Source organism: Neopelma chrysocephalum, unplaced genomic scaffold (genome assembly GCF_003984885.1).
Source record: "Neopelma chrysocephalum unplaced genomic scaffold, ASM398488v2 Primary Assembly neopelma1_22, whole genome shotgun sequence".
Lineage (NCBI taxonomy): Eukaryota > Metazoa > Chordata > Aves > Passeriformes > Pipridae > Neopelma > Neopelma chrysocephalum.
This window is the reverse complement of record NW_020897689.1, coordinates 1,444,205-1,469,612: the sequence shown is the minus strand read 5'-3', so window position 1 is coordinate 1,469,612 and position 25,408 is coordinate 1,444,205. Positions and strand designations below refer to the sequence as shown.

The window sequence follows — 25,408 nt, the reverse complement described above, 5'->3', positions numbered from 1 at the left end:
TCGTGCAATCTGCTGCAGCAATTGTACCAATAAAATCACAGAAAGAAATCTGAATTAAGGAAGCACTTTCTAAATTGTTTTCAAGCAGGCTTTTGCCCTACAGCAATGGGTGTACAGTGCAGTCGATCGCACTCCTCCAGTACAGCTCTGATGGTAAGCCATGGGATAGGGATGAAGGATAGGTGGAAAGCTGAGGAATGGGGACAGTTTAATCTGATCTGGCTACTGAGACAAACATGGTTTGTAACTCCACTATAAAGAGAATAATCTTCAGCACGAAGGGGGATTTAATATAATGAGGGTCCAGCTTTCAAATATTACACATTATACTAAGTGTTATCATTAGAATTTTCTATTCCAAGTAATTTAGTGACACTCATTTCTCCAACACTGATCTATTTTTCCACAACAAAGGGAAAGTCCAGTCCCTGCCAATGTTAATCCAAATCACACATAAAGAAATTAGTAGGAAAACAGGATGAGTTAACTTAATGCATTCAGTCAGCTTGCTCTCAGATTTTAACAGCTAGAAGTGAAATAGATGAACAGCATACTACCTTTACAAAAACATGAAGTATTTCCAAATAGCCAGCCTCTCCCCAACCCCCACTGCCACCCTCACTGAAATTACAAAAGCAGTGGATGATTTTCTGTACAGCCCCAGCCTACTTTATTTCAGAATGTGGAGTACAGGCAGTATTTTGAAACACAAAATAACAGAAAAGAGTATTCACAGATTTAAGATGCAAGCAAGTACTGCAAATCCCTACAGTGAAGGGATGTGAAAAGCATTAGGAAAAGATGACAGTATATTACTGTAGTCCATCTACAAGCCATTGACTAATAAAACAATCCCAACATGGGTTTCATCCCTTATTTGCTTCCTCATTCTTCCCAAAACATCAACCAAAGAGCAATTTATTATTGCTGTCTTATATTCCTGAGGCTGCCATTTGGCAAAAATACAGAGTTCACCTTTGCTGTGCAATATCTTTGCGGTTTCTGTATCACACTAGGAAATTCTTCCACTTGTCCATTTTTATTTACATATAAGTAACAAAATACATTAAGTTTGAATAATAATCTTTATTTATTAGTTTATTTGTAAAAGGTACATTGTAATCCTGAGCTACTGCTTTTATACATTTAGCATCATACAAAGACAGGTCATTTACAGTTTGATCATTTACATTTATTGTGCTCCAAAATCCTTATCCGAATATCATTTTGACTTAGCAGGAACATAGATAATTTAAATTACATGTATCCCTGAAACATCCATATTAATTTACCCATCTGACCCCATTATCTAAATTACTACACTTGTCTAAATCACTCAGGACATTCCTTCTGAATTTAGCAAAAACTTGTTTAAAACTATAAAGATGGGCAGTGCAAGAACTGGTCCCTCAATCCTTTGTGAATACATCATTAGAAAAAACTTTCTGTTTCCGTATTCTCTTGGCAAGTCAGTGCTAAATTGACTAGATGTACTGGATGGAATGGTCCAAGTAATAGTTTACTCATTTCCTTATTACAGCAGTTAATGAGAATTTACAGTGTCTCCCTTTGCAGTGACCAGTGTCATAACTCTCCCAAACAGGGAAAATCTGACATGATCAGAGAAAAGTAAGAAGAAACCCATCACCACCTTATTGTCATCTACATGACACTGAAGTATTACAAACCAATTCATATGAAATGCTTCCCTTAGACCCTGTAAAGGAACTTGTATGAATAACCGGAGTTAAGTTCCATAATCCGAGCATGGCTTTTAGGATTTGCCAGTTAAAAAAAACCCACCAAAAAAACCCAAAACCTCAGTCCCAGGATCCTTGAGAAGAAAGCATTTATCCTAACTGAAATCCAATCCTGGATAGATGAAAATTTAATTGGACTACCAAAATAGCATCTCTCTACCTGAAAAATCTCCAAGCATACAGTGTTTACAAATGTCTCTCTAGCAACAGTGTCAGTCTTTTAAAGTATACCCATAACTTTCATTTCCTGAATAAGGTCACTATGATCTTAGGCAAAAGGTACAGTAAGCAGTTCAAGCAAAACGCTTATTGCTTAGGTTTTAAAGCAAGCCACTTGAATATAATTTTAGTTAAAATGTGAAGTACAAATGTGAAGCTACTGTAGAAACACTTATAAACACTCTTGCTTTTGAACTTTTACTGATCATCTAGAAAAATGGCAGACGGATTTTAACAAAACAAAGGAAATGTAAAATTTAATACTGACTATTGAAATAAAATTCAACGCCTATAAAGACAGAGTTATGAACATGTAAACACAGCTTTAGTATTCAGAGCTAGGGAATCTAGCAGCAAAACAAACTATTTGCATATTATGTAGTGCAATGAACATTTGTTCTTAGAGACCCCCAGTCTTTAAACTACTTTGAACAGAATGGAATCCTTACAGGAAAGGTTTTAAAAGTGTCCGAGACTTAATATCCAGAATTACTAGACATTCATCTATAACCTAGCAATTTCTCTACGCAAAACTGTGCTCTGGATAACTGACTTTAATGGCTCCCCAGTAGCAGGCTCGAATGAGGCAGATTAAACCTAAGAGATAAGCAACAGCCCAAGAAACATATGTTGCGTGAAATCGCCTGGCGAAATCTTGTGTACCAACCTAAAAAGAGAAAACAGAAGTGTCAAACACACAGCACTGTCTGCTCTTCAGAGAAGAGCAAGTTATATTAAGGAGAAGCATTTCAGCACCCTTTCAACTCTGGTAAGGGCAAATCAGATATTTTATTAGCTTAATTTTACAGAACCATAGGGTGATTGAGCTTGAAGGGGACATCAGGAGACTTCTAGTGCCAATTTCCCAATCAAAGCAGGGTCAACTCTAAGGTCAGACCAAGTTGTTCAGGGTTTTAATCCAAACGCGTCCCAAAAAACACCCAAGGATGAAGGCTACATAAGCCTGTGGACAAACCTGGTGGAAAATTTTTTCCACGTAGTTTTCAAACTCAGTAAGGTCATGGAAAAAAAAAAAAAAGAATCCATCTCTCACTGTTTTTATTTCTGGCTGTCTTTTTTTTTTTCCTATTAGGGAAACTGGAAAATCCTTCATAACTCATTTAAACTCACACATAAATAATTATTCAAGTTAAAATGCAAGTTAAAGGTCTAATGAGAATTACACACATAAATTCACTGCAGGTATTTCCTCACACGTACTTTTCTGGGATTGCCAGGTAGAAAGTTGGCTCTAGTAACCAGTACCAGATACTGGTAAGTCAGACAGTTTTCCAAGTAGCAGAGCAAAAAGAGTGTGAGCTTTTTAATTTGTAGATAGCTTGTTTTCTGGTTTCACTCCTTATAGCTTGTACAAATTACAAATACATACATATTTCTAGCTTTTGGAATCCCATTCACCTCTACTGCAGTGGAACTTACATTCCTGGCTATACAGCAACATGTATTTCTGGAAACCTGGAAGTTTTGAGAGCTCTAGCAAGAGCAAGATGTTCCAGTATTTCTACAGTGAAGTAAACCATTTTTCATAAAACTGAAGGTTTTAAACAGACAAAGAGTCAAATTTAACATAAGAATGAAGAAACTTTCCAAGTGCCAGAACACTTTTTTTTTTTAGAAACATTTCATTTTTCTGGCTAAGTCCATGGTTTTAATAGAGATGACAAAACCAACACAGACTTAGGAAGGTTTACTCAAATGCTGGGGAAGGAAGAGCAAGTCAACTGAGAGTGTTCCTTTGAACACACACCCTCGCACACAGTTGCAATTAAATCACAGGACATCACTCACAGTTAATCCAACGCCAATGAAGATGCATATCATTCCAATTGTAATATATGCACAGCAGCGCCTCCGTGGCAGCGCACTTCCAACAGATGAACTGTTAGGAAATAAATGATGTTGTAAATTAAACAAAAATACCCCCCTCCAACCAAATAACAAACACCACAAAAACAACCCCTGCTATCAATAGTAACTAAATGAGGGAATAGAAAGAGAATGGCAACACACAACCCTGAGATTAGCTTGGTTGGTTAGAGCGAGGTGCTAACAATGCCAAAGTTGAGGGTTTGATCCCTGTATGGGCCATTCACTTAAGAGTTGGACTCAATGATCCTTGTGGGTCCCTGCCAATCCAGAATATTCAGTGATTCTGTGACATACACCATCTTAAGTTTATAAGGTTGTAGGGAAAGTTTAAAATTTTACTACAAAGTACAAGACACAGTCCACATTTGTTTTAAAGGGGAACTATTGGTGATTATCTAATACCTAAAAATCTAGGTGCTTACAAGAAAGAGGATGGTGCCACACCTAAAATTTGAGCATGTCCCACCTCCTGTGCCCACAGCACATCCAGGTAAATATCTTGAATAGCCTTTGGATTGCAAAACTTAAGTTGGCTTTGCAACTTTTATGTAGGTTGCAAGACACCCTTCAGACTTGATTCATCAGCATATGGCTTAATATATTCACTGCATCTAATTAACTGGAAATCACTTCTACTCCCCCTAAATGTCATTAATAACAACCTTCATTATCCATTTCCTGGAACAGTTCACTCAATACTGTTCAGCAACTAAACTGTCCTATTTCTTTAAGGTAAACAAATCGCTTTAGTCACAGACATGTAATTTTTTTCCATGTTCAACATCTCCAAAGACTGAAATGCTTTAGACATCTTTAAGTCAGTTTTAGTAACTTCAAAAACATGACAAGTTCTTCTTACTTTCCAATTTCTTTTAGAGTTCTACCACAAGTTACATGAGCTGCACAAATCACTTCTGACAACCAAGGTAAATAAATGCCCTTGCAGTTCTGTCACTCATCATCTGGACTATGAACTCCAGGACAGACAGTTTTGTCTCTACTTGCTGCATCAAGCTATCAGTGCTTCAGTCAAACAGAATATAAAATGCAAATAAAACATTATTTACCAGAGGTTAGAAAAATTATTTCAGAAGCTTAGCATTGTTTAGGAAATACATCTTGAGTCACACAACTGCAATGACATGCAGCTATAATCATGAGGAAAATAGGAACATGATTTAATTTCATTGAAACACAAGTAAAAGGACTACAGAGGCAGAGGTTCTTTCATAAAAACATGTACCATCTATATTAGAGGTAGTTTTGAAGCATCCTGAAGCATGCTATCATTAGTTAAGTTACTTCATCCCATTCTGGGAGATCAACACACCTTTAGAAATAATGGAATGCTTGTATTCTGTGTTCAAGGATGCAAGAGAAAGTAATTTTCATCTCATGATAGCTCAACATATTTAAGATAAATGCATAACAGAAGAAAACAGTGCTAAACTATTAAAGTAGTACATGCATCATATGACTGACCAAATTTCTGGCTCCAGTTAATTAACCACATAGTAAGGCCTCATATGCTTAGCATGTGACTAAAATTTTTTAAGCATTCATCTTAGAAAGCCTTCAAACAGAGTTTAAGCAGCTTTACTCCAACACTATTTCTTTACAAGGAATTTCTAAAATGATCCAAGAAAAAAAAAAACAAACACAAAAACACACACCACCACAGTCCTCAAGCTAACACACTGAGCTTCATCTTGTGAGGCAAGAGTTGAAATACAGTGACCACTCAAGTAATTTTCAGAAGAGCAGGAAAAGTCCCAAAGCAGTTCTGCTCATTAATTTCCATGGGGAAATTATTTTTTTACCAAAAACCTTAGAATACACATGTGGGATGGAACTGGGGGATGTGTGTGGCGTCATCGGTATGGGAGAATTCCCAGTTGGGGAAATAATGATATCTTACAATCCTCACACACACACACCTCTACACACTCTCTCAAAAGACACCCTACAGCCATTCCAGAAAAAAGGATATGTTATCCAATTCCAAGTTACATGAGGAGAAAAATAAATCAAAAAGCACTTTTATAAAAGGGGAAAGCAAGGAGATGCTTGCCAAACTGACCTCGGATTCCCTCCTTTGCAGGATTTCCTGGCTATGTACTCAGAAAGTTAATTCTATTACAGAGCTGGATACCGTCAGATAAGCTGGTAGAAATGTCATGTTCAATACACCTAAAACATGCATGATATTTACCGTGCTGTGTATTTCACACAGAGGCAAAGTTAATTCTGGGAAAGAGACCTTCAGTTTCAGAGCTGACTTACGATCCTGTTTTTGTGATCATAACATTGCAGCTGCTGTGTGTATTTCCCATCCATATTTCTCTCAAGCTTTGTCTCCTATCCAGGAAGAAAGGCTGAAGGAGAAACCATCACCTCAAATACCACAAAAAGGAAATGTATAGAATGTCTCAATTTAACAGCTTTTCTCTTTCCACAGAAAGCAAACATGAAATAAGTATATTACGTTTCTACGGTCACATGACAGACCTGGGAATATTTAGCAATCCAAATAAACCATAATTCATTTTTCACCTCCTGACAGTGATACTAGCCACTGGCCCACTCTAAATAGTGAAGTTTCCCTCTACCCACACCAAATTACACATAAAAACCCCAAACTAACTTTGAATAAAGAAAGCTAAAATTCTACCTCAAAACCTACCAACTGCGACAACTTCGACAAGCACATCTGGAAGCCTGCGATCAAAAGAACATTTTCACATCACAGAAGCAGCCAGTTAGTTCCATCGTGGGAGTATGAGGGAACTCACTACAGAGCTATCCAGAAGGCAGTGGTTCTTTGTTTCTGAGCTGCTGCTGAGAAAGCAAAGGCACCTGCCAGACCTTTGGGCAGCAACAGCAGATATAAAAGACACCAGAGCCAATTTAGCACTGGGTAGTAATTAAAAGAGGGGAAAACCACCACAAGGGACAAGGGCTATAAAAGAAGTACCACAGGAAAGAATGCTGGGTCTCTTGTGCTCTAAATAATAGGAATTATAGCCAGGATTTCAGACATGCTTTCAAGAGGGTTTTTAAGAGGAAAATCAAAATGCCAGTATTTTGAAGGTGAATAGCACTGCTGAAACTAGCCTCCACAGTAGTGATGGGGTTCCAGCATCTCTCTCTTTCCTAAAAGTCCTGCCGTCTTTATGGAGCAAAGGTGTTATAAATTCATTAGGGTTCATGGTTTTGTCAGACTGTAAAAAGTAAAATAGGTAGGTTCTAAAGGAAAAAAAGATTTGAAATTCTGAAATAATAACTTGTTGCATTCAATTCTCTTTCTAGTAACTGAATTCATAATCCTGAAGTTTCTAGATGATTTAATATAGAGCTTGGGAAAGAGAATGGCAGACATTAAAAGAACATTAAGAGAACATAAAAGAAAAGTTTCTCATCATTATACAAGAAAAATACCAGAAGCCTTCCTTTAAATCTCTCACTCTTTTGGGAAACAGGCTGAGAAACATCTGCTATTTTGCAATACAAAAGAACACTAAATCAGTAAAAAGTAACAGTTTCTCTCCCATTCCTAGGTGTCACTATAAAACAAAGCTGTATCATGACAATTTCCTCATTAGCTACATTTGTTGTCCCAAAGCAGTGGATAACATGCAACTAAGGGCCTGAGACAGGCTGAACCACTACGCACCACTAAGGCTTCTGCAAACACCTTACCAATATTGGCATGCAAGGTTTACAGTCTACTTCCAAAGACATCTGGTCATTTACTAAATAAGTGATTTTATTCTCTGCCTCACAATTAATTTCCTGTATTTCCCAAGTTATTTTGCAAGAGAAAAAAAGTATGTCACAAAACAATAAAGTTGTACCCACAATGATAGCACATAGATAGGACTAAAAACAAACAAGAAGATCCTATTTTCCCCAACATCCAGATATGAAAGGTTCCTTTGTTTACATACTCTGAGGCACGATCGCTTTATTTTTCCCTGAACATTGTTTCATTATTGACCTTTTCATGTAATAACTCCTGATCTCCCCTGCAGTTTTAAAAGACATTCTTAATATTAAGATCTAATTTCCATCGACCAAATAGGAGGTCACAAACAAACAATTTGCAGAGATGCACTGCACTTTTAAAAGCATTTGAAACAAAGTTATGAAAATTATTTGAGAATCTAAGTCTCAGATGATGCTTCCTTGAAAAACTTACTGTTGCAGTCATTCAAGGTGTCTTGTGCCTTAGTCTACACTATCCTTTTTTCAGTGACAGTCATCCACTAAGTCAACAGAAGGAATGAATAGTTTTGCATCTGTCTACTCAGCTACTAAGAAAGAAGCTTTGCATTAATAAGCTGAAATAAAGAACCCCACATTCCCTTCTAACTACTTGGCTACAATGACCTCTGACAAAGACCCGAGAAAAAGCAGGTCACCACAGTTATTTATTCCATCATCACAACTCAAAGCTCTGTCTCACCTATGCTGTGCCCTAAATCCAAGTATTAAAAATGTTTATGCTGCTGGAAGTGCAGAACTCCTGACCATCGCATCTCAAATGTGGGAAAACACCAAGCAACTCATTCAAGGCTAAATTACAATATTCCACAGTTTGCATCCTCAGCCCAAGGACAGACGTGCCCACTTGTTAAAATTAGTTTTGTATTCTGCTGTACAGTTGCCAGGCAAGCTGTAATTATCACAAATTGCACTGCAGAAAGGCTCCCGTTTCCTTACATACAGATAGCATGCTTTCCACTTTATCAACAGAGATACTAAGAAAACCTTAGACTGCAGCTGGAATTTAAAGTACAAGCAACATTAATCAACAGAAGACAAACCAAAAGATCACATGGTGTGACTTTCTGACTGTTGCTTGGAGTATAGTTTATTTTGCTGCTGTTATTGTTGGGGTTGTTTTTTTTTGTTTGGTTGTTTTTTGCTGGAGGGTTTTGTCTTGCTTTTTTTTTAAGATTAAACAGCAAATAATTTTGTACCTAAGGAAAGTCAAGAAAAAAGCTGAGGTCAGCTATCAAGAGTGACATGATAAATATAAACATAATTGCAATTAGTTTGAAAACAAACCAAACAGCAAAACATCAGCCCCTCCCTCAGGACTGAAGAGGCTTAATGCAATCACAGTCCTTAAAAAATCCCTGAAGCACCTCACCAAGACTGAGTTTATTTGACTTAAGCAAACTAGAACATATCCACTACTACACACATGATTGGTTGCAGCCCTGAGGTTAAACACAGCACTAGACTGCCTTCTCTATCAAATACTCCAGTAAAAAGACTTCAATCACTGTTGAAGGCCAGGTCATGCCCACACCTACAGTACATTTATGCTAAGCCTTCTGCTTCCTGAGGGACCTGCTAGTTGTCCTACAACATGCAACACAGCTGTGGTTCTCCATTCCCAGTGAAAAACACATTTGCTCCTTTAACTGGAAGTCACACTTGCCTGTCAAAGGAAGACCAATATTTAAATAAATCAGCAGTATGCAAAAGTCTCTGAAGTAATATTTAAGTCTTATTTCACATCCTGTGGTTGAGTTAGAGTATGTTAGTAGTGTAGTTTTTAGCAACAATTCAAACTAAGTATTCCTGACCTCAAATAATAAAGGCCAAATACTCAAAAAGAGAGCTTCAAACAAAAAACCAAAACAAACTCTTACAGCTCTTGTATTCTAACTTTTCTTGTTCTCATTAAAGTAATAACAAATGAGTAGACTAGTTATTCCACAGTAATTCATAAACATTAAACAAACTAATGCATTAGGATGCTTAACACAAGTTAGTTGTTGAGTTTATAATATCAGTAAAACCTCTTTCAAATTAAGATTAGTTCCTTTCCTCCTTTTACAATAAGGCAGGTAAAGTTCTAAATTTAAAGATGACATCTGATTACTACTGCATGAAGAGGTAAAATTTCAAGGACATAACTTTTTAATTTTAGCACCCATTCCTTTCTATTGTTAGTAGCTTATTTTTGCCTCTATCAATTCAATCAGACTTTTCATAAATGCAGGTTGGATTTGTCAAAGTTACTGATTTGTGCATAAAGAGTGGAGAATTCATGTCCACACAACATGCACTTCAGCCTTGAAGTTCAGATGAGCACGGCAAAATAATCAGCACAGCTGACATATTTTACTCCAAAGACTTTTACAGAAGAAACACTGGCAACTTCACAGTAATTTACATAACCTTGTTTTCAGAGAACTTACATTTTTTTGCAGTGTGGGCATTTTGCTAGTGTGTTAAACCTCAGTTCCATCCACTGTAAAAAGAAAAAAAGAAAAAGGTTGAAAAATTGACCTGAAAAAATGTTTATTGCGTTTCATCCTAAATGTCACTACGAAAACATTTTGCTTCTCAGACTTCCTTTGACTTGTCTCTTGCTTTCTTCCGTAAATGGAATGCCCTTTTGTCAGTGGCAACACAGGACTGGGATTTCCATGTGAACATTTCCCATGACTTGCCTTAGTATTACAAAATTCACTTGACGTAATGTGGTTGCATCCACAGGCATAATATGGGCAACATTATAATGTTGTTTTTTTCTCTTACTTAACAGCTATGAATATACCCTGAATTAAGTGTGTTTTCTTTGGCACAATTACAAATGGGAGCATTTTCCCATCTTTCCCCAATCCTTGCATCATTTGTGAAAACTAAGTTACGGGTGCACAGAAAGATTAGCTAAAGAATATTTTAGAAAGTAGATATCTAAGTTTTATATCGTTAAAACAGAGAACACTGTTGGCTTACATGACTTTTAAAAAGATGATATATAAAACTGTACATGGTATGATCATAACCTTCCACACATGGACAAAAACTTATGTGGGAAACAGCCTTAGTGAAAGTAGTGCCTAGAACTACCTCAACCACGGGATACATAGTGATATACTCATTTAAAAACAACATGTTCTGTTAAATTTCATTCTGTGATAACAGAAGTACTAAACAAGCATTTTAAACATGTTTGCCTTGATTAAGGGGATAAGGTTATTTTTCTTCACCCTTTAAGAAGTTATATTATAATTGCAGCTCTCTTCTGTTGCCTTTCTCAAGTGGAGATTAGTTTGCAGTTTTCCTGGTGAAATATAGTTCTCCTCTCCCCTCCCTTCTGGATTTAAGCAAAAGTCACACTGGAAGTTAATAGGAGGGGAAGAAGCCACAGCACAGATCACCAGTGCCTTGCCTCCATTAGGACCTGCCTTATCTCTGTGAGAAATCTGAAGTCGGCCTACTGAAGTAAACAGTTGTAATTGTCAGAACCACAAATCAAAATCAAAGCCTGCCCTTGTATGGAAAACAGGACCAGCCTACAGCACAGCACCATTTAAACTAAGAAAATATTTATGATTTTATGTGTAAAGAAAGAGGATGTGTCTTCTCATGCCTTGCCAGTATCAGCAGATTTTGCTGTAAAGTTTCAATCTGTAGTATTTAAATAGAATAGTATTTAGAGTGTATTTTCCTGCCTCTTGAAGGTGTCCCTCAGTTTTATTTACTTCTCAATTTTATTTACTTGGGATACTTCACCACTGAAAAGAAAGCCTTTTTTTTTCCTGGTTCTGAAGTACCCAATAACGCATTTAAAGAACAACTATGTAACTGGTATTATTTGTTTACAAGACTCGGTCAAACTGATTTAGCATAGTTCTATTTTATCCCTTAAGACTTCTGTAATACTCCCCACCAGAGCAAAGCTTTTTAGGAGCATTAATTCCACTTCCACATTCCTGGCAGAGGAGCAAGTTAGATATTTGCCTGCATCCCTGTCAAAAACCTACTCAATTTCCCTTAGTTCTATACACAATAAAAGTGGAATCGGATGCAGTTGTCAATGTTGGGAATGGAGATAGGCCTCATCAGACGGGTTATTCCAGTTTTTGAAACTACAATTCCAGAAACAGAAGACAGAAATAGGTTAAATATAAGTTCTTGATTTAGACTACTTCACCTTCACTTCTGTACACTAGTTTTATCACAGTGTAGACTACTCCATTTCCAAAGTTACTCATTAATGGTCTTTCTAGAATTTTACTTAAGATTCTAATTACTAGCCCTAATTATTAATGGCTACAAACTCAAATGCATGAGTTGGGCTTCAAGTATAGATGGAAAAGAGAGGCAGCAATAATCTGTTTTCATAGAGAGTTACCTGGAAGTAACAGAAGCACTAACTGTTATGATGCTTTCTGCACTACCAGAAATATTTGCAGAAAAAAAGAGCAAAAATATGACAAGACATTCAAACTACAAGAATTCAGATCACATCAGCAGTGGGGAAAGGTCGTGTTCATGTACATTCTAAGTCATGGAGCTTTGGTGGGTTTAACAAGTAGTTAAAATCATGCTTAAGCTGGTATTTTTTTTACACATATTCCAGAGTGCTTTAAAGTACCTAATATTGATTCATGTTGTTAAGAAAACTTCAAGTTCCAGCAACATGAAATTTATCTCTCTGCTGAGAATACAAACTGTATTTTTCTAATTGAAACAGTGGAATAAATGATGGCCCAAATCCCTGTTTAGATGTACTGAAACACAAATGAGGAGACAAGGATTCCAGAGCTCTTCATTTCAACTATGGACAAAATCAGAAATCCATCAAACGTATTACTGGAAGAATATGTCAAACTTTTTTCCTTCTGAGCCTAAAATAGTTCTCAGTGCATTTAACGTAAGATAGAGAGAAAAAAAAAAGAGAAAGAAAAATTCTATGCACACAGAGTCCTACATACAGCTGCTTCTGCAAAAGAACCTTCCCCTCCACTCCCCTCAGGTCCTTTGAGAAAGCAAAATACTTCTGCAGGTTAAAACTCGTCTAAGTTTTCTGAAAAGTTTAAAGGGTTTTCTATTCAATTATTTCAGAAGGAATAATTTTCATATTTGATTAGTTTAAAAAAAAAATTAAATTGACAAAGCACAGTGCTTAGCCTACAGCCTCTGGCTTCCATAGCTTGCTCCTGACTTCTCATCCTTGAGGTGTCTGCAAGCAGGACTGTAGCAGGAAGATGGCAAAGAGGGGGACAACACAGGGACAGCCGTCCCTTGCCCACCACCATTTCCAAAGGCAACTCAGTCTCTGACAGCCACAGACTATCATAGGCAGAGGTCCCTCAGGAGGTGAGGGGGGTTGCAGGGAATGACTTACTGCTGGCAGAAACAGTAACTGTCACAGTCCAAGTCCAGAAGCACTCTAAAAAGCCCAAACCAGATCAAATTGTGATTTAGCAACATAGTTAAACCCTTGTCCTGCTCTCCTTTTCTATTCTACCCCTTTTCCCACTTGTCTGAACTCCAAATCTCCCAGAAACAGTGGAAAACTTAACACAGAAAAAAACGTCTATCAGGTTACCAAGGGAAAAAAAGATCTCATTAATAAAATGTGAATAACTATGGATAGTTCAGCTACAGTATAACTTTAGTACTAAGCCTGACAGCTAAGACAGACAAACTTTAAGGCACTCCATAGTATGGAGAGTGCTTTTCGTAATCTGTAAAAACACCTCCACATGTGCAGAGGCAGGGAAAGCACAGCCCATACTGATGCTTTCATATGAAAAAAAAAAATCTTGGAACATGGTCAACAAGTTGATACTCTTAAAAGAACACAGAACATGCAAATGACAATTTGATTTTTCCACTCCAGGGATTCCAGCTTTGCTTGTCTATTCTATTTATTTTTTAACTGCCAAGTAAAAGGGATAACCTACTGAATTGCTGAGAGATACATCTAGCATTACGTATCTTCTTTACAATGTGGAGATCACAAAAGGCAGAAATACCTACACAGAAGCTGAGTTTCCATGCTGGCTAAAACACTTTTTTTTTTTTTTGCTTCTCTGCTCACTCTGAAATCCAAGCAATTTCATGATTTTTCTTAACTAAAACTTTTATTTGGAGAATCTCAGACTTAATTACAGAAAACAAGAGAAGCAAAAGTCTGGTGGAAAAGCTGCGTGAAGTGAGAAAAAAATGGGTTTGTGTCTTGATAACTCAGCACAAAAGAATACCAAACTTCCTATTTCTAGTGATTTGGAAATTTTCTTTTCGATGTACCGCGAAGTGAAAAATTGGTCTTAGTGGTAGATAGAACTACGAAGTTCAAAATGTTGCAGTTCCCTAAAGCAATAATTAGATCTGAAGTCACATGCACAAGTCCCAAAATAGAAAAAACTTAGCCTTTTAAGGCATAATCTAGTAGTTACAGGAAAAAATAGCCTTTATGGGTTTAGGTTTTTCCCCTTATTTTCACCTGAAGTAGTTCATTGTGTAAAGTACAAAGGTAATTTAGGCTGTACTTATATAAAGCAAATAGGGGATAAAGCCAAGTAAAAATCCCATGCTTATGAAAGTCCCCAAAGATAGGCAAAAAAAAAGGCAAGTGGAAAACCCACTTCAGCTGCCTTCAGTTACCTTCCGTTACTTTCTGCTCATCAGCAAGGGTTATAAGAAATATATTTTTTTCAATATATAGGCAGAATTAGCAGACAGAATATTTCGAGCATCTCTCTAATGGCTTTTCAGTTAGCACATTACTTGTAAATTCATAATCAAATTTCTAATTTCCTCTGAAAAAATAAAAAAAGAGAAGTGTAAGGGCTATTTCCTGCTTCCTGCATTCATCACCTACTATAGTAGTCAAGCCATTATAGCACACCTGTCCTGGTTTCAGCTGGGATTATCAATTTTCTTAGTAGCTGGTACAGTGCTGTGTTTTAGATTCAGTAACAACGTTGGGAACAAACTAATGTTTTAGTTGTTGCTAAGTAGTGTTTCCCCTAAGTCAAGGACTTTTCAGTTTCTCATACCCTGCCAGCAAACCAGGTGCACAAGGAACTCGAGAGAACACAGGCAGGACAGCTGAGCTGAGCTGGCCAAAGGGATATTCCATACCATAGAACATCGTGTTTGATATATAAACTGGGGGAAGTTGGCTGAGAGACACTGATCGCTGCTGAGAGACTGGCTGGGCATCAGTCAGTGGGTGGTGAGCAATTGTATTGCACATCACTTGTTTCTCTTGGTTTTATTCCTCTCTCCCTCTCTTTTCATTTGTCATCACTAGTAGTACTGGGGTTTTTTGTTTCAATCATTGAATTGTTTTTACCTCAGCCCATGAGTTTTGCCTTTTGTCCAATTTTCCTCCCTACCCAGACAGGAAGGTTGGGTGGTGTTTGCAGTGATGGCCTGGGTTAAGCCACAAAAGCGCCTCACTGATCCATAAACCTGAAGTAAAGATTTGAAGGCAGAAGTCTACTCCATTATAGAGCCCATCACAAACAAACCCTTCTCTCCCTGCTACAAGCCAACATGGAGTGCCATTCCCTAAGCTTCCTTTTTCCTTGAGTATTCTCTGGTCTTTATGTATCTTACAATCCTTTGTTTCAGGAATGTAACACCGCTGTCAGGACTATGTGGTTCCTTCAGCTGTACCACTTATCATAGCCATTTCCCATAATTTACAAACCTGACAGAGATTCAAGTACTGCTGAATGATGAAGCTAAAGCTAACTTGTGTACTGTTCAAGTATGGCAGCCTCTTATCCATTTAGAAGGCTGCAAACAGTTCAACAACAGAAAAATATTCTTGCATCGTTCCACTTAAAAATGGGATCAACTGGTAGCCTCACATATAAAACAAAACCTCCAGTCCGTAACAACTGACAGATATGCCAGTGTGCAAGTGCCATAAACAGCTTTCAGAGATCCATACAGCAATGACAGAACCGCCCTCTTAGCCACTGCAGAACACAGCCACCACTGCAAGACTAAACAGAACCTGGAAGCAAAACTTCCTTTTTCAGCACTGTCCACTCTTACATCACTAAGCAGTAAGACAGACTTTAGGCTTTATCCACCCACACACAGAATGACTGTTAAAAGTTTTCTTGAAATGCTTGTAAAGATAACCAAATACAGACCATACATCTATAGCAATATGAGGACAGAAGAAGCTTTAGTTCCTCACTGATGCCAGAGAGTGAGGCAATACACCCCTCAGAAGTGCTTACAACAAATACCTTGAGGGACAGCACAGCGAGGTGAGGAGAACCTGGTGCTTTACTTACAAGGAACGTATTTCCACAATGCCCACACACCACTCTAGTTCCATCTGGTTGAACTGGCAAGGCAGGCTGAGCTGGCTGCTCTTCTGGAATCAGCATTACTGGACCAAGAGTAATGATGCGTCTACTGTGTTAAGAACATTAGATACACATGTAATTAAGCTAGTAAAAGAGAAGGACGATGCATGTAAGCAATTAGCAATTTAAGCAACTCGCTACCAAATATTTTTACACTTTTAAACTACAATCTGCTTGTTAAAAACAGCTGATGCACCCAGTTTTGGTCCCTCTACGAAGTGTTTTCCTTTTCAGTTTTGAAAACATTCTCTTTCACTCCAAGATCAGCCATGCAACCCTGAACCCTGTAGAGATCAAAGACTTGCCAGTATATGGCAGAAACACTCATCAGGAGAATGAAATCTTAATACCCGAGCTGAGCAAGCCCGTGAATTGAAATGTACGTACCTATGTGAAACATGCAGAAAGAGTATGGACTCTTCCATAACCTAGTTCTCCTTCCCACGCTACTGACAATCATGTCAATTTAAGCAGCATCTCCACATTTGGACAGTAAAAATTCAACTCAAATTTATTAAACTAAGAAAACCACCCCAGGTTGACTAAATGCAATCAGTTTACTTATAAAACAGTCTGTAAGTATTTGTTTTCATGTTTAACTTGTTTCAAGTTTAATTATAAAATTTGTCAGTCCAAAATGACAGTAACCAAATTAACCAACTCAAAACAGAATCAGGATGAGACTTCTTAGCATGAAAAAGTGAAGGGGAAAATTAAAGCATTATTTAACTTGCACTGCATCTCTCTCCATATACAATCAAAATTGTGTTCTGGATGGCCTCCCTTCATTCAATCTGGAGTCTTACTCCCAACTCTCTCCTTCAAAGTACACCAATTTTGCTCAGTTTCTAGCAAGACAAATACATAGACTATCTTAGGGAAACTGCTGAGATATATGCTTTTGGAATTATTTTAATAAAATTACAGAGTTTCTGATTCAGTTTATTTAGCAACCATGTGATAACTGAAGTATCCCATGAACATTCTTGCACTCTGAGAAAGTGTCTGGAATGTTTTGAAGTCCTCCCCAACACTGCATTAGTAAAAAAAAAAAAAAATTCCCACAAGTCTCAAACTGTTTTGAAACCAGAACAGCCAATACATTGGTGACTAGGGCACTTGGTATGGTAGAGTTTCCATTCATGTGTCTGCAGACTTAGCCTTCATCTCCATTTCTCCTGTTAGAGCTGCACCACTTACAGTCAAACTACTCCTACCTCAGTGGGATCTTTAACACCAAAAGTCAAGAGCTGAGAGGAAAATGAAAACTCAGCATAAACAGGAGGGAGAACAGGACTGAAGCCAATCTACTGCTTCCTCTCCCATTTCATTCTGGAGTCCTTGCTCTGAAATAAGCAAAGGGAGCATCCTGTGTGTTTACAATAATTAAGTCTGCAAGAAATTGTGAATGTTAAGTCCCAGAAACAAGAAGTGGATTTTCTTCTCTGTTGTTCTTTACATCATTTTTTCCTTATGAAGTAGATAAAATGGGACACATACATCTGAGACTAACACTAAATAGAAGAAGAAGAAACTTTTTTTCCTCTTTAATCTTAAAAAAAAAAAAAAATTCAAAATTGACACTAGCACTACCTATGTCTGTAGTAATTCAGTAATGCTCTGTTAAGTGTCCACATACAGAGGCCCACCCTTGAACCTCTTTTAATTTTAAAAATTCAACACAAAGAGAATTGTTGCTTTAAAGAAAACTATCACAATGCATTTAGAGTATTTTATTCTTACCAGTTTGGTCTTGGACAGCCTATTTTCCGAGACGTATCCTTACAGATAAGGAGACAGTTACATTGACATCTAACATACTTCTTCCCTGAAGGAGGGTTTTTGATTGGCTAAACAAAAAAAAAAAACCAACACAACCACCAGAGAACACACATCAGAAGTCATAGCAATTCATTTTTTTCCACATAACAGTATGACAAAGCAGAACAACTTCAGCGACAAGTTGTTGTTAACAGAGAAATACAGTTCCTCTTACAGAGAAAACTTCACAGTCAAGACAAAATTAGAAGTTTTTTTTCTCTTCCCGGACAAAAGTAAAAATTTCCTCAACAGAAAAAACAAGAGATTCTGCAAACTGAGGGAAAAAAAATACTCATATTTTAGCAATGACAATTCAAGGCTTCAGTTCAGTTTTGTTTTTCTAAATGTAAGCTTAACAAGTGGTATATTTAAAAAAAATTAACAGTCAAAACATCAAACAAGTCTCCTTGCATGGTACAATGGCTTCATTCAACAGTGTAAGGATCACAGTCTGGTTCTCGGTCACTAAGGGAACATGTAGACACCACTGTACTCTAATCTTACTTTATACTGAAATTATCTGTCTCCAACCTCGGAGTCAAGTTTCAGTGTCCCTTTCATACAGCATTTCAAAAGCTGCAAGATACTTTGGCTTGAAACATTATATATCTGCAGGGAAAGTGACTGTCAGTGGCAGGTTCTGTACTCTCTCTTTCAAGTGAAAAAAAAAAGTTTTCCTGCAGTTTTAAGGCTACCTGCCTTCTGGACATAATTTAAAGTCTTTTTCACATAATAAATCCAATCCTGTGTTTTTCATACAATAGTGAAGACTTGAATTAACAAAAGAGAAGGAGAAACAAATAGGTCTGTGATCACTGGAAAAGAACCTACAACTTACGCATTTCAAAGTTGTTGTATTGTAGTCTACTGGCAAGCTAACCAATTGACTGAATAGTACTGCAGGCAGAAGGCATACATCCAGGGAAAGGTGTGGGGTAGTTACTTTGCTTCTCCCACACTTAGAATAACTAAATTCTTCATTTCTCTTTGTCCCATTAAAACCAATTTCATCCTTCTTTACAGAAGAGTAATTACTTAAATGACATCTTTGATTTCTGTCCTCCTCAGGAGACATCCTGAACAGCCAGCTCAACGAAGATTTATTGTGCCAGCAACCCCTGAGCTTGCACACTAGCTACACCAGCAGTCAGCTGGGCTCACAGGTCCTTTGCAGGGATGGTACGAAGGGACTCACCCTTTGTAGGTGAGGACACAAATTCCACCAACCACATACTTCAGCTTCCCCCCACTTCCCTCCACAAAAAAAAAATGCTAAAAATCCATTTTACCGTAGCTTCATTGCAAACTGTGCACTTAACCACATGTTGGTGTAACTTGCCATCCAAATTGATTAGCGACTGGCACACGCGGCAGTTTATTACAGGAACACCGCTGGCATCTGGACTTGCAATGGCAGTGTATGGAGGAGGAAGCTCTGCTGCAAGACATAAGGAAATCCCAGCTGAAACACTAGAGGATCCTAAAACACTTTCAGCAAATATCATCCCTAAGTCACAGCCTCAAAAAAGAAAAAAAAATATTAAAAAACTCCCAAACAACTCGAAGTTAATGGTTAGCATAAACAAAGACAAACCTAAGTTTGCATTCCCCTTCTCCACAGCTTCTGTGTACACAAACATCACCCATAGTTGTAGGTAAAGCAAACCAGCAACATAAACACAGCAAGGGTTAGACTTGATGATCTCAGAGGTCCTTTCCAACCCAGCTGATTCTATGATTCTATGAATACACTAAATCAGCCCAGAAATGAGGATCCAACAAAATGCTCATCTATGCAACTTTATTTTCATACCAACTTTTTCACAGGCTTTAGAAATCACAGGAGGGGGGAAAACTCAAATAAACCCCAAACCTACTACAGATTAGTAGCAACCAGAGACTGGCTTTTGAAGAAAAAAAACCAGAAAATAGAACAAGACACAGGTAGGCAAAGGAGTCATAAACAACCTTTACAAACACCTGAAAAGACTGAAACATAGACAACTCTTTATCATATAGTAACAAATACTACAGGTAAAAACACAGAACAGTCCTGTAAAGAAAACAGATCTTGGATGGGAAGTGGGTTAGGGTTAGGGTTAGGGTTAGGGTTAGGGTTAGAAGTGCTTCTTTTTTGAGTGCAACAACAGCATACTTATCCTATCTTGGGAAAAAAAAAAAAAAAGATGAAGTCAGAGTTTCTGCTTTTAAGGGTTCCACATATTTTTCTTGTCCAAGAGTCAACGTATGGATGGACAAGGTGGTCTGTAGTCAATTAGGACAGGCTAACACAGGGAAGGATATAGTGGCCTTAGGCCTCTGTGGAAGAACAAACTTCAACTTTGCCAGTCTTGAGTCCACAACGCAACAGGGAGGAAACGCTAAAGAACCTTCAAGGTTTAAGAATTCATGGAATGAAAATAATTCAACAGGGCAATCTCTCACAAGCTTATTATGACAATTATTTGGCACGTAATAGCACCGACTTTTATTTCATCAAGTTCTGGGCTCTTCAGGTAAGCAAATATGGAATTGGCATATTCAGCAGTTCATAGTTAGCTTTTTTTAATACTAGTAGTTTGAAATACCTGCAGCCCTGGACTTCAGTAAGTTTTTTTTTAAAATTACATCCAAGCAGCTAATAAATTCTTCAGAGCAGCAATGAGAGATGAGCCTACTTTCAGTTTACCAACAGCACTGAACAGAACAGTATCTGCTGGAGGGTGGCAAGGGAAATCACAGGCTGCTATCAAAGCTGACATGCCCAAGTATTAAATTTAAGCATGTAAGAAAGCACTCATCACTTCCCTGTCTTAAAGTGAATGCCATAAGCTGGAGAGATATAAGAAACCCTATCTGCCCTTCAGATCCAAAAGTCATCCCACACCTTTGAAGCAGCATTGCTGTTCAGTGTGCTCTCACTCTCTCTCTTTGCCACTTGGTCTACAAATGACCCAGACCTGTGCTTGATTTTAACTCACAGAGGCAGCAGGAGAACAGTGAATACCTTCAAAAGTGTCAGAATCACATCCAACATACTCGAATTATTTCAGATGAGAAAAAAATTAACTTATATGCAGCGATACAATTCTGAAGTCGTGACACACACTTATGCTCCATTATTTGAGCAAGTGAACTTCACACCTTCAGCTTTGATATACCAGTTAGAGAAATCAACATCATTAAGAGATATGAGGTAACAATGTTGTGATTTCTTCTGTTTCTGAGGAATAACATTCCTGAAAAAATGCATCATCCAGTAAAAAAAAAAAAAAAAAAAAACCACAATATTTTGCAGTACTATGATACCCTATTTTAAGTAAGACTGCCACATATAGGACAGGAGATATGACAAGATATTAACAAACAAAACAAACACACACAAGACAAAACCCCTATACACACACACTTTGGCAACTGGAAACAACCTCAAGTCTACTAGATCACTGCAGAAACCAGGTTAGAGCTTTGGATGACAGGAACAGCAGTGTCTTAGCCACGAGTGGCAAAGTCAAGGCTGCTGCAAGGGGGTTTTGGCAGTCAGCAGGCTGCTTAACTGCTCCTGCAGCGAGCAGCTGACACTTTCTGGCTTGGGAAAAAGGTAGCAATAGAACAACAGGCACATTCAGCAGACCACATATCAAACTCTGTCAAGACACCCCTACGGTTCACTCCCAGCTTTAAGGGTGCTTTTCTGAAAAGCAACAATTGTGTTCTGGAACTTTTTCACTTTGTCCTCTCCATTTAAAGTGCAATTTCTTAACTCTATCAGCTGGGAATAGGGCAGCAGTACTGAGGAAAGGCAAACAATAGCTGAAAGGGTACCAGAACGTAAAAACAGACACAGCCCCCAGCCTTTCAGCTTTCCATGATCCTGGAATACTTTAAAAATTGGTAACTATACCCTTCTAGACATTTATAATTTTCTGTACCCTATTTTTAAGCGACAATTCTTAGGAGTTTGAAAGCTGGTTAACTGAGGTGCATGAGCCCCTGCAGACACTGCCAGCCACTTCTCCAGCCTCATACTGGAGCTGCTTGGCTTCCAGGTAAGCAGCCTCGCTGTTCCTGTCCTGCTGGCTCAGCAAATATCAGATAGCAAGCAAATAATGGCTGCTTTTCAGAGTGGTGCTGCAGCAAATGACATTTGCTATGGAGCAGAAAGCCAGAAGTATCTTGGCACTGCAACCTTCATGCTTAAAGAAAACATGCATTTGGAAGAGCTCCAAAAAACAAAACAAGCAAAAGCCACCAAAATTAAGTTTAAAGAAAAGTATATTGGAGAGGGTGAGGGCATGGGGGTGGTGAAAAGGAAAATAAAGGCATTGTCTCAGAGTTTGCTGCTTATTACCCCTTAATAAAAATGTTTCAAAGCACGTTAACATACTCTGCTATGACCTTTTTTTTTTGACAGCTTGAATTTCAGGCTAACTATAATATCTAAAACCAGTTCATAAAGGCCTGTCACACTGGACACGACTGGATGATATAGGCAAGTTTTGCGTACACACCATGAGACATTTAATGAGATACAGAATTTCCTGCTGCTGACATACCGATTTGCAGTTATATTATCAAATTAAAAAAAAAAAATAAAGAAAATTAAACAGTAACTAGTTCAGCAAGATTAGCAAAATGCCCTACCATGCAGTACAACCGAGTCCCTTCTCACCCCCACAGGAGAGCAATGCAACGGAAGATACCCCATATTCAACCTGAGAAATTCCTTGTGGTGCTTGTGTACTTTCCTCCCTTGGTATTTGAAGGGCTGAAACCACAGAGAGCCACTTGCAGCTTACCTGGGTCAAACAAATGAGTTTGTTTTGTTTATTTGATTTAGAAGAAAAAATGAAATAACTCTTTATCATGACCCAGGAGGGGGTGGGTGAGGGAAAAAGTTAAATGATTTATGTCAGAGATAGGTAGTTAAGAACTAAGAAAGCCTGGGGGGGAGGGGAGAGGGCACCCTGAAAAAAAAAAAAGGCACTGAATAACTACCTTACTACAGGGAGCAGAGCTGACAGTCCCATCCTTTGTCTACGTGAAAAGTTTCTCAAATTCTCTGGCCTGCATCCACATTAAAACAATTTTTCTTGCTTGCTTCCATCATTAGGAACAAATGCTGAGCCATTACCAGGATTCAACCACTTCAACTTACACTGAAAAGGGTCAACTAGGTCCCAGCTGCAGCCCAACAAGAGAAGAGAAGGCTACTTTCAGACTGTGGCCTCTCAAAGCTCAGGATGACATATTGGGCACAGTAGTTAATTACAGGGATAAGTCTATTAATGTACATTCAGGTGGTAGTTTTAAGGGCGAAGGGCTTCTTCCTCCTTCCTCTGCCACTCCACACCATTCAGGTGATGTTAAACAAGGACACTCTTGCAGAAGGAGGTTTGGAAGCAAACACCAACTTTCTACAAGCATGCTTGTTCCCTCTACATCTAGACTTGTACTAGGGAGAGAGATAAAGGCTGCCTGTTAGCTAGAAAGGTGGTTTAGTTTGCATAGATCCTTTCACTAAGGAAAACGGCAAGGGAAGTAGAGCTACTGGGCCTATACCACAGTTCTGCAAGATTTTGTTCTGCAGCTATCTTTTTGTAAGTATTGTAGAGCAGTTTTGAAGGGCTACCTAGTATGCTTGCTCCTGGACTGACTGAACAAGAGGTCTTTGATGTTTAAGAAAGCTCTAGGGTTGGTTCCTCCTCACTTCTGGGAACAAGCCACTTATCTCAAGCACCACACCCCACCGCAGGTGCCCAGCCAGTTACCACGAATTACAGATGCCCACTGAAGGCTCAGCAGGACACAGCTGCCAACTGAAATGAGAATCTGGGGTCCAGCTCCTTACCAGGTCATGAGTTTTACCCTGGGTTCAGACAAGAGTCACTGATCTAATGCATTTTCATTACTTTTTAAATCTATAAAGACGTTAAAAAAAAAACCCAACAGATTGAAACGTATACAAAAATAATGGTTACAGGATAAAGACTACTAAGAATAAAAACATCAAACACCAGAATTCAAATTCAGATGGATTTCTGGATTTTTTTTTTAATTTAGGAGATTATGCTAATCCTACACAAATTGATTAGGGAAAAAACAAATAAACAAAACAAAACCCCCAATCTCTGCTGATTTTCCAATATTCCTTTGTCCAATTCAAATGAAAGTAAACAGTCAATACTAGTTACAGCCCTAACTGAAATACATTTTCATATTAAGACAAAGAGGACTAGTTTTCCAAGAGTTTAAATATTATTCAAAAGAGACAAATGCTCACTCATTCTAGTTACATACATGTCATAAATATATACAATTACATAGAAATCCACAAGAAAAGACCAACACACTGGAGCTATGGAGATAAGGATTGTAATCTTACATTTTAAAGGCTACTGCTAGCAAAGCTACTCTAATCTTATTGATTCTTTGTTCCTTCAGCTTTCTCCACACCTCACTTTCTGCTCTAAAACATTTAACTGAAAAAAACCCAAAAAAACCTACTAATGTACTTTGTAAACATCCTGATTTATAGTTGCTAAGTAAAATCTTTTCACCTACTTATTAAATATTCAGTATTGATCAACAAGATGATTTTCTTAAGTCTGCGCAAGAAAGATAATACCATATAATTATGCCACGATTACAGATTTGGAACCACAGTATCTGACTTGCTTTAAAAATAAAGCCAAAGCCAGCTATGGCCTTGAAACGCGTTTGCAAGGACATCCTAGTGGTTTTGGACTTCAACTACCACATTGCACTGAGTCCCTTCGTTATTTCAATCCGACTGCCAGCCCAGGAGCCGATGGCAGCTGGGCACCTCTGGGCTGTGGCACTGCGATGGACGGCACAGCGCAGCGACCTGCGCCCGACACCGCGGCGAGACCCCGCGCTGCGCCCCTCCTGCAGCTGCCAGAGCCCAGCTCGGCTCAGGATCTTCCACCTAATCCTGCTCCTAATTAATGGGGGAACCCAAGTCCAGCAATCACTTTGCAAGCTGCGGCATGCGAGAGAGTTATAATAAGCAGACCGGTTCGGGCTTGTTCTGCCCCTGCAAACAATTATTTTAATGTCTTTTCTTTTTCCTGCTGAGGCGCCGAGGCCGGGGAGCACGGGGGGGAGCAGGGCCTACACCCGGCCCTGCGCGGCGTTACCTGTTGTTCCCACCCGCGCCCCTACAGCCGGGGCAGGGCGGGGGCTCCCCCGGCCCGGCCCCGCCGCCCCTCGCCGGCCAAGGCGGGGGAGCCCCCGCACCGCCGCACCCGCGCGGATGCGCCGCGCCCCCGCCAGGGCCAGCCCCGCCGCCCCCAGGGCCCCGCCGCCCCCCCGCCCGGCACAGCCTTACCTCGGGGGCTGCTGTCCGGCAGGTAGGGCGGCGCGGTCGGGGTGACATTGCCGGAGCCGGGCGCGGAGAGCAGCGGGGAGCGCTCGTCCACCCCCTCGGCGGCCATGGCTGCGGCGCGGAGGGCCCTGGCCGCGGCCGGGCGCTCGGCGTGGAGGCGGCCGGACCGACGGCGCCGGGGAAGGGGAAGGAGCGCAGAGGAAGGGGCTGGGAATGAA

At 39.0% G+C, this 25,408-nt stretch overlaps 1 protein-coding gene across 1 annotated transcript; it reads right to left on the bottom strand.

The window, feature by feature from the left end:
* Positions 1 to 1,066: 1,066 nt before the first annotated feature.
* On the bottom strand, positions 1,067 to 25,408 carry PIP4P2 (phosphatidylinositol-4,5-bisphosphate 4-phosphatase 2). Its single transcript, XM_027680145.1, has 7 exons — positions 25,194 to 25,408; positions 19,132 to 19,280; positions 17,765 to 17,871; positions 15,947 to 16,070; positions 10,085 to 10,137; positions 3,789 to 3,879; positions 1,067 to 2,646 (listed from the first exon to the last, which is right to left on the bottom strand). Exons 1-7 carry the CDS (start codon positions 25,297 to 25,299, stop codon positions 2,503 to 2,505), a joined length of 774 nt encoding a protein of 257 aa, XP_027535946.1. The 5' UTR covers positions 25,300 to 25,408; the 3' UTR covers positions 1,067 to 2,502.

Coding starts and splice junctions, on each gene's coding strand:
- PIP4P2 (XM_027680145.1), bottom strand. CDS start 25,299: ATGGCCGCCGAGGGGGTGGACGAGCGCTCCCCGCTGCTCTCCGCGCCC. Junction 16,071..17,764: donor GGCTGTCCAAGACCAAACTG/GTAAGAATAAAA, acceptor TTCTTAACACAG/TAGACGCATCATTACTCTTG. Junction 10,138..15,946: donor ATTGTGGAAATACGTTCCTT/GTAAGTAAAGCA, acceptor TTCTTTTTACAG/TGGATGGAACTGAGGTTTAA.